The 9,666-nt window shown below is 34.8% G+C and overlaps 1 protein-coding gene across 6 annotated transcripts; it reads right to left on the bottom strand.

Moving 5' to 3' along the window:
* Positions 1-249: 249 nt before the first annotated feature.
* Positions 250-8,696, bottom strand: LOC103498318 (lysine-specific demethylase JMJ18-like). Of its 6 annotated transcripts, XM_017046877.2 has the most exons (14): positions 8,159-8,696; positions 7,597-7,729; positions 7,392-7,454; positions 6,244-6,315; positions 5,920-5,997; positions 5,209-5,718; positions 4,890-5,114; positions 3,945-4,106; positions 3,240-3,608; positions 2,052-3,099; positions 1,850-1,953; positions 1,346-1,540; positions 1,132-1,213; positions 250-1,046 (listed from the first exon to the last, which is right to left on the bottom strand). In XM_017046877.2, the coding sequence occupies exons 3-14, from the start codon at positions 7,446-7,448 to the stop codon at positions 1,015-1,017; spliced, it is 2,934 nt and encodes a 977-aa protein (XP_016902366.1). In that variant the 5' UTR covers positions 7,449-7,454; positions 7,597-7,729; positions 8,159-8,696; the 3' UTR covers positions 250-1,014. The 6 variants fall into 6 exon arrangements, with proteins under 6 accessions (XP_016902366.1, XP_050936596.1, XP_008459109.1 ...); XM_051080639.1 differs by lacking the exon at positions 7,597-7,729 and having other exon boundaries at positions 8,159-8,695; XM_008460887.3 differs by having other exon boundaries at positions 250-1,213; positions 8,159-8,694.
* Between the last annotated feature and the right edge of the window lie 970 nt (positions 8,697-9,666).

Raw genomic sequence — 9,666 nt, 5'->3', positions numbered from 1 at the left:
ATTGGAAATCCCCCAAAATCAGGAGAGAACCGCTTGTAATCCACCTCCACCACCATACACTTTTCCAAAAGAAAATTCCAGTTGTTTTTAGTTGACAAGTCTTTAAAGCCAATACAAAAACCTTGGAAGAAAGATGAGATTCCATGGATGGGAAGGGGGGTAAGTCAAATTTGACATAATTGCTATGCCAATACATTAAGCTCAAGTTAAAAGTGAAAGAAGATGGTCAATGGAAGTGTTTGGATAATATCCTACTAATGTGTGTATAATATATTAACAAATTTTAAAAGTAAAATTTTAATAATAAGGATGGTCAAACCTATACATTGACATCTAGCACTGTTTGTTGCTCAATAAAAGAATATTGGTCAAAAATGGCAACCAGACTCATCAATACCAATCTGATACCACTAGCACTTAGTTACAGAATCAGCTAAGTTTGAATCAAAGATCAAAGAGAGAATAAGACAAGCTCTGGACTCTGGTAAACCAATATCCTAGTAGTAAATGGAATTGGTGAGAGTAAGACTGACAATTACACATATAGTCAGCAAAACTAGCAGCATTTCCTACGACGAGAGCAGCACCAATCATATCAATCGCGATCAATGTCGTGATGGCACTGAGCCAGTCAAATAGCAACTCTCAGACAGCTAGCTGAAAAGCCAGCAGATAATTTAACTTGTGCACAAAGTCCAAACTAGGAATAGGATCTCCCATTCCAATTATGAATCGTTAGAGAGAGAGAATAGACTCGATAAAAGACCGAGAACGAGCTAATAAAGCTTCAATTAGAAAGAATGATGGCTACTATATCTTTTTACTTAACTATCTATCTACACTTATCTTGTTTCTCTTTGATCAGTGATGCAAATTCTGCTCTCAATTCAGTGGTTTGCGAATCTGTGCAGAATATGGTCTGCAGCACGCTCAATTCTTCAGGATTTGCTTTGTTTAACAGCCCCTTTAACACTGACCGAACTTGTACTTCATTTTGATGATGCCTTTCCATTCCTATAGTTGGAGTGACAGTTTCATCCTCTTCCCTATTGATATCAAAAGTAGTTGCACTTGTTTCGCCCCAACAGAAATTCAATCCTAAAGCAGAACTTTCACGGAAAGTGTTGTCACCTGAATTTGCGGGTATTGCCTGCTGCTCCTGGTGGTTCCAGTACTCCGTACACTGGTGTTTAGGATCAAGAGCCTCGATAGCCTGAAATAAGAAATTAGAAGCGGAGAAAGAAAACAATGACAAAACCACAGACCAATCGATATTGTGAAGAGACTGACATCGACCTTGCTCAGGTGACATAATTTGATTAAAGGTATTTAAGCAGGGTCCTACCTGAATAACATGAGGTGAAAGAAATCCAAACATTTCAAGCCCATCAATTTCCTTCAAAAGCTGCCCAGGAAGTGTGCCTCCCAATCTAAGGTTATGTCTTTTGATTTCTCTGTTTATTCTTTGTACAACCATGTCCCAGCATTTGGTTGCTGAGACGTCAGTGAAGTTCTCACCAGGAGATTCTTCCAAGGTAACCTGAATGTCCACACAATGAACAATCAATACATAAGCAATTCCCTTACAACTCTCAAAATGAGACTGTCCTGCAAAAGCTACTAAGTTAGGTTCTGCTGAACAAATCCCTCTTCTTCTATTCTCTTTTTTACTAGCGTGAAAGAACAAGCATGTTAAGAAAAAACCAAGTGGAATTTCTGTTTCTCCTGAATACTTCAGCATGAAACTGGGAAGGCACAAGAGGAAATGCCAAACTTTTGCACATTTCAAGGAAAAGAAAACTATGAACATATGGAATATGAAATCGTAGAAGCAGAGGATGTAACTAACCTTGAACAGAGGTCCCAGGAGTCCAGCGTCAAGAACTTCTGATGTGTAGGTAACAATACTGGTTGGATTTAGCACACTCAAGAATTTAACTCGACTTCTAAAACCTGAAGAAGTCATCGAAAACAATGATAAAAAGGGAACACTCTGTATTAGGAAATCAAAGCTAATTATTTGGTACAGTGTTAAATAATTTATGTAATACCTTTTGGAAATATGGCCTTGTCGCAGTGCCAAGGCTTTCCAAACATAATGGTTCCAATATTTAAAGGTTCAACAAAAGGAAACCTTTTCAAATGAGAACTTGACCAAGAAGGTATCCTTTTATCCAAATGTTTTGAAGTTTCTACTTTTGAGTAATTGTTGTATGGAAATGCTGACTGCGACTGTGAAAGATCAACTCCAAACAACTTACTGGCATTAGATCCACATATTCTCACACCATCTTTTACACTTGAAGAGTAATCATGAACTGGAAGAGTGGTTACATGATCAGTGTCCAGATCCATCAACTCTGATTCATGTGCTGCTTTACAAATGTATTTTTCTTCATACACCGAAGGGTAAATTTCCTCCAAATCAACGATTGTCTTGGTATCGAATTTGTGGGGCGCACAGTTAGCATTCCCTTCAGAAATTATGTCAACGTTCAAGTCAATGCAACACTCCTGCTCCACCTTCTTGCCTTTATTTATTAACATAACTTCACTATTTACAATGTCATTCTGACTATCTGAACTAAGGTTGGAATTATTAAGGCTAAGTGACCCACGGTGAGATTCTGACTGCACTACTTCTGAAGAAGCATGGCTAGACGAACTGCAGGGGACATCTGATCTTTTTAGCTTATCTGTTATTTGTGGGGACCAAGATGGTTTTTCAATTAGTCTGCTGTCCAACTCCACCTTGGCTACAGATTCATTGTCCTTTACCATTTTACAGTATCTTGAGGCCCATTCTTTAATAGCATCTAATCCCCCTTCCAATGCTTTGACAAGTGTGTGCAACTCATTTATACTGTAGCGAAAGAGCACACACCTGTCATCTACTTGACACGAGCAAAAGTTACTAGCATGCTTAAGGCATGAGAACCGATCAGGGGAACACTTGCACGAGGTTGAAGAGAGATATAAGTCATAGAAGCAGGCATAACACTCTCTTTCACTTTTGCAATCAATCTCACTTTCCATCTTTTGCAACTTCATATTAGTTGGGAGGCAATTCATTCTTTCCTCCTCCATCTTCACTCTTGTCTGCGAAGATTGACATGATAACATCAGTTTTATAGTACAGCAGGAACTAATTATCAAGCCATACATACAGCTCAGTGCCACGTTCATATAGACAATGCAAATGCAAACAGAGGATATTGGGGGAAGAGAGAAAGTTTTACCTTGATCACTTTTGTAAGATCTCCATCTATTCCACAGACACTTTTCCAATTAAGATTATTTGGAGTTTTCTTTTCTAGGACTAGTATCTCCCAAAGGGCCTCGGTAGCTTCCCGGGCTGAACCAAATAATAGTTTATCATGTGAAAGTGATGTCCTATGTCGTTGTGCACTATAAAGTTCTACAGCATTTTGCCCATGAACCAACCAGTCAACCGGTGCCACATTCACAGCCTCAGCACAGTTGAAACCACAATTAAATCCTGCATGATATGCCCTTGGGAAGGTAAGAACGAACTCCCTGGAATTTTGGACCACTCGATATACAGGCACTCCTTCAGATTTAAGTACTGAAGGAGATAATTGAGTGACCTGTTGCAAGAAAAAAGATAATTCTTAAAGGGCTTTTCAAATCCACAGAGAGAAATGCATAACATGACAATGGGATGCAACATAAGATGATAATGGGACACATAATGGCTTCTAACGAGACAAGATCTGACAGAAAGTTTGCAATCACACCAGCTGACCACATCAAAGTTGGCTGAAACATACAAGAGTCCATTATTCTGTTGATATAAAATATGTCCTGAGCACATGAACTATTTGAAAGACAATCTTAAACAACACTTTTACACCTCACAACTAAAGCGAAATGTTCATGTTTGTCAAGTTCGTTCTAGCATGGTTAGAAAATCTGGTGATTACCAATTCATGAAGTAAATCTGGCTGTTCTGCAAACAAATCAGGCAAATGTTTTTTCATTGCAGCTTCTAAAGAAGATGCATGGCTTCCAGGAACTCCATACCATACTTTTGGATCTCCCCAGTGCATATAGTTCAAAGAGTAAAGATGGTGGTCTTCAACATGCTGCAAAAAATCATAACAAAAAGCCTGGAATGACTTTTCAGAAGAGAATAATAAAATGTAAATCTTCCATACATAGGCATATAACTAGGACAATCTACAGCACAAAAGTGAATAATAAAACATTTCTTAGCTACGAAGTTAAGACTAAGACTGAGAAGAAACACTTTAGTCAAGCTATCGTGTCTGTATCCGACATGTGTCAAACAATCGAACACTCCAATACTTGTTGGACACATATTGAACACTAGTTAAAACAATAGATGCATTAGACAAGAGTTCTACAAAGCCAACACAGGTCCAACATTTGTTATCCGTATGTCGAACACTTGACTTTAAATTAAGTTTAAAAGTAAAATACATCAAACTCGTGTTTTAAGCACATAGATTGATAAATGTATTCACTTTGGATTTCCTTTTGGAATAGAAATGGATATATTTTGTAAAACAAAATATGTATTTTAATTGATGTCTCCTTGCCGTGTCTGTGTTCAAGGTTTTTAGAAAATGGCATGTCACCACCTCCATCACTGTGTTGAATCCATGCTAGTATCCATATCTATGGATCTTAAAGCTACTAATTATTGGCCATATTTTTTCTAATAGACCTTCAAAAGTTGAATGAAGAACAGACGGATTTTAGGAATAAGATACTTATAGGGAGTGGTTAAGGATGACAATTTGTCTTGACAAGAAATTTCATTCAACAAAAAATATTTATGTGAGAAATGCTGAAAGTGAGAGCCAGAGATCTTCGGTCTCCTTAACAAAAGGAGATAAACTTACCCAACAAAATGAGGAAAAGCACATTCCAACATATAGCCATGGCACTAGTACTCCAGATATATCACTTTCCTCAAAGCACAGAACAGAACCTTGCAAGCGAGGGAAGTTGTTAAGATTCCAACCTGACTTCACATACGGATCCAGATTTCCTTCAGTTACCTGGGATGAGGCTTTGGGAAAGCCACTGCAAAATGTTGCTGATTCTATATCAGCTCCATAGTAAACCTGCAATATGGCATAATAAAACAGTATACTCACTAACGTCCAAGCATTAAAGAAATACAAATACAAAAACTAGTAGAAGACAATATTTCTATACCTCAACCTCATCATTAGATTTTTCAACTATCCGCCAATATTCACCCTCTATATCCTCCACAGAAGGTTCCCATCTCTTGCTAGATTCAATATTAGAATTTATATCTTCTCGAGCCTTCTTAATTCCAAAATAACATTCCCTAAAATGGTCTGCATATGCCTGGAAATCTTTAAGTGTGAAGTCTGACCCAGAATTGAATCCAAATTTTTCATCAGACTCAAAAGTAACAGTTGCTTCTACACCAAGATTGGTGCTTCTAGCTGATGTCGCCGCTTTTGATTGTCTCCTTCGCTTGCGTTTTCGGCCTCTACTTTTCTTTCTCATGGGCTCCCTATTTTGTAGCAAATCAACTTGCTGAATTCGAGTGGAAAACGTGGCATGTTCCCACTTAGATTTCTCCTTGAGAACGCATGGTGGATTCCAGGAAGATGGAGGGACAATCCGACATATACCATAAGATTCAGCTTGAGGACGTATCTTAGCTATGTACCCAAGTGTATCTTCAAATTCCTAATGAATATTCCAAGTGGAAACACAAAGACGGTAATTGGTAAATATTCCACTTTTTTGTAAAAGAGAAACACAAAGACAGCTATAAATTATATCCCATATACAAGCATTTATAAAATAATAATAAGTAAATAAATAAATAAAAAGAAGAAGAAGAAGAAGACGAAGCTGAACAAAAATATTTCTAATAAAGGACATTACCTCAACAGTAGGATAAAATACAGGTGCTTCATCAACTAAAGGCCTGCATGCTTCATCTGGGTCCCATCTAGCTGAAATCTGCAACATGACAAAGGAAGTGCTAATAAAGGGTATTTAATTTCCTTTTGGACAGTTACATACATCAATCACAATTTAAGCAAATGATATAAGAATGCAAAACATGACGCTGGAAGGAAAATATTATACAGAACTTTTGACCCAAGGAACAGCACCAAGAAGCTCAGAAACAACTCTAACAACAAATGTGTCAGGGCTCCCAACAACAATACAATTCCCACAGCATCTAAGAATGAAGCTCAATACCTTCTGATGCTGAGGACTTCCCGACCTCTCAACAGTCTGGTTAGTTTTATGACTACTCTTGGAAGACTGATCCTGGAAAAAGAAAACTCCAGTAAGAAAGAATCGAGTGTGAATTTAAAATTATGTCTAGCTTAGCATAAAAAAGCATATGGACATCCTGAAACAAAATCAGCTCAAAATTTGAAAAGCATGAGATGATAGAGGAGGATTAGTAAAAAATAATCAATAATCAATCAATAAATAAAATGCCCCAATTTAAAAACCAGGTCGTTTTGTGTGCCCCTTTTGTATTCTTTCATTTATTCTCAATGACCGGTTTCTACCAAAACGAAAAATAAGAACATAATAATAATAATCCCCCAAAGTTAGCTCCAAACCCACTTCAAAAAAGCACTATTGGTGATAAGGCAGGGTAATTGGTAAAATATTATGTTGTGAACAAATTAGAAAAAAAAGACCGTCAATGTTTCAAATAATGAAATGATTATAGATCACAATGTAAAAATAAACTAGGTGCATAATAGCCAATGTACTACAATCAGAAGAAAAGGAATAAGACCTTAGAACTTCTTCTGAGAGGGAAAAAAACCAATAATGGACCTTTGTGGTAGAAAACCAAACCCTACTAATCATCTAAATTAACAATTTATCAAATACAGATCATTATTAACAATTAAGATCAGTCGAGATCATAACTTGACTTGAATTCCTAGTGGATCAATTGACAATTAAAAAATAATATTACTAACAGTTGCAGTGCCTAGGACTCGGGCTACAAAAACACCATTCTAACCACTCTCACAAAACATCACCAAAAATATGTTAAGAATTCACCATTTTATTTTTAACATTTAACATAATTCTCCTCTAACTAGAGACAATCCGACACAAATGTTAAAAAGAATTATAATTAGCAAACGGCAACCCCGTGATCACCAGGTAAACAAACAAAAGTCATAATAAAATTCGAGAACAAAAGTTAAACAAGAGAAATCTATAAATTTTATTCTTAAAAAGGAGAAGAAGATCTATGCAATCAAAAGGTCAGATGGTGATGGCGTATATATTTACAATGTCTTTGTTTACCTGAACAACAAAGATAAATATCAAACATACATTCAATTTGAAGAAATAAATGAAAAGCTCACCCTTTTTGTCTCAGAATCTGCTTCCAATTTATTCTGGTCCATCGGCTGCAATGTCATGAAAACCTAATTCATCAACCACACAAACAAAATCGTAAAAAATCTGTTAAACTATTAGGGAAAAGAAGGTCCTGCATGCGCCTAATTAAGCAATCTGCAGCAATCACATATCATATTCAGAACAAAAGGTAATAAATCTAATGCTTACCCTCAATTCAAGGGAGCTACAAAAGCAAAAGCATTCCAGAAAAGAATTGCTTCTCGATTGTCTCAAGCAAAGAGCCTTTACAGATGTAAATGGGTTGATTTACAAAACCACACCCTCTAGAATTAACTGAATTCTAAGAAGAATAGGAAAAAAAAAAACCCAAATTATAAAAATCAATTGCATGCGTTCAATGAAACCCAGTTTTTAAAATTCCAAAAGATAAAAGAAAAATACGAAAACATTGAAATCAAATGGTTGATAATATTATAAAATAATAACAATAATAAATTGACCCGGTAATAGGAAATTGTTTGGTTAGGAAGAAACGGACAATCAAAACGATTTCAATAGTGAACAAGGAATAGAAACCCCATCAATAAAATAAATAAATTTAAAAAAATAACGAAAGGAAAGGAAAGGAGAGGATAGGTTAAACGCAATCCATTGTTTGTTCAGAAAGCTTCAATTGAAAAAAGGAAAAAAAAAAAAAAAAAGAAAAAGAAAAAGAAACAGAAACAAACAGAGAAACCGAATAAATTAACAAAAAGTAAGAAAAGGGTACCTGAATAAGGGTAAAGACTCGAATGGGGTGAAGTTGAATTGAAGCCCAAACCGAAACAGCAATCCTCCTTCTTTTTTTCTTTTTTTCTTTTTTTTCTCTCTCTCTCCCCTCTAAAGTAAATTATGAAAAATGGCAGTACATGAAATAGTAAAAAATAAGAACAAATAATAAAGAGGAAATAAATGATGGAAAGTAAATAAGGAAGGAAGAAAGAATAAATGGGATGTAAATTGGTTTTGGAAATAGAGGAATGGATCTTTTGGTGTGTTTGAGAAATTCGTGATATGAATGAAAAAGGGAAAAGGAAAAAGAAAAGTAAGAGAAAGAAGAAGAATCAGAGAAGTAGAAAGAGAAAGAAAAACCCGCTAAAAGCACGCGGTTTAACAGAAACCAGCCATGCCATGAACTGAATGAAACTCGGAGTCGATTTGATTGAGATGCGGCTCGTGATTCAATTGAATCCAATCCAATTAAAAACAAAAACAAAAACAAAAACAAAAGTGGTTTTCAAGAATGGTTTACCGATTCAATGGTGAATTTCTATATATTTCTTTTTATTATTATTTTGAGAGAAAGCTTGGATTGCAATTCAAGCAATTTGATCAAACAAACACAATAAGACACATAGATATAAAGAAGAAGGAGAGAAGCATCTGCTCATACGGAATTAGCTTCAGCTTGAGTTCAACAAATACAAAGCTTTAAGTTCTTTATTTTTGATTCCCATTCCTACTTCCTCTCCTTTTTCTTCAAATCTATCCCAACTATTCTTTTTTATTTTTTATTTTCATTTGGAAAGTGTTATTTTTGGCACATTTCATCCAATCATTAAAATATCAATATTTCCATATATCCATAAAATATTACCCTTAGATTTTTCTACAAATCACACTATTTATACAAACTTATTTACCTTAATAATTAAATTATTCTTGCTCCAAAACTTAGTTATTAGTATTTTTATTCACAGTAGACGAAATAAATAACATTTGGGTTTTATGAGCATTTATAAAATACGTTGAAAATATTAATGGATATTTAATATAGATATTCAATATCTGAATTCAGGATATATCTACATATCATGAATATTTTAATATTTGATTTGATTTTTCTAGTTTGATGTTGTATACACTAAAGTTTAAAATCAACAATGAAAATTGGTGTAAGTAGAATGAGTTTTTAAATGATAAATTGTATTAGGCATATGAATTTGTCACTGTAACAATAAATCACATTTTATTTTATTCTTATAAAGTTTAGGGATGTTTGGATTGGATTGGATTAGGATAGTTTTTTAGATCATCCTGAAATTATGTGTCGATAAAATATTCAAACCATTGAACTGTTGATTTAATTAAATTTTTCTACACAAAATCGTTCATGAACAACCCTCTTTAGCATCTACACTTCAATTAGGTTGTTTCTATAAATAATCATATGCTAATTAAATGTATCAAATTGTATATTGAAATTATTTTTATTGGTTTTGAATTTTCCTTTTTTTT

This window comes from Cucumis melo, chromosome 12 (assembly GCF_025177605.1).
Source record: "Cucumis melo cultivar AY chromosome 12, USDA_Cmelo_AY_1.0, whole genome shotgun sequence".
NCBI lineage: Eukaryota > Viridiplantae > Streptophyta > Magnoliopsida > Cucurbitales > Cucurbitaceae > Cucumis > Cucumis melo.
The sequence above is the reverse complement of the archived record's forward strand: the minus strand, read 5'-3'. Positions and strand labels throughout refer to the sequence as shown.

Excerpts from the sequence above, each read along its gene's own strand:
- LOC103498318 (XM_008460887.3), bottom strand. The coding sequence starts at position 7,448 with ATGACATTGCAGCCGATGGACCAGAATAAATTGGAAGCAGATTCTGAG. Across the intron at positions 6,316-7,391 it reads CAGATTCTGAGACAAAAAGG|GATCAGTCTTCCAAGAGTAG; the intron begins GTGAGCTTTTCA and ends TTCTTTTTCCAG. Across the intron at positions 4,107-4,889 it reads GCTTTTCCTCATTTTGTTGG|CATGTTGAAGACCACCATCT; the intron begins GTAAGTTTATCT and ends GATTTTTTGCAG.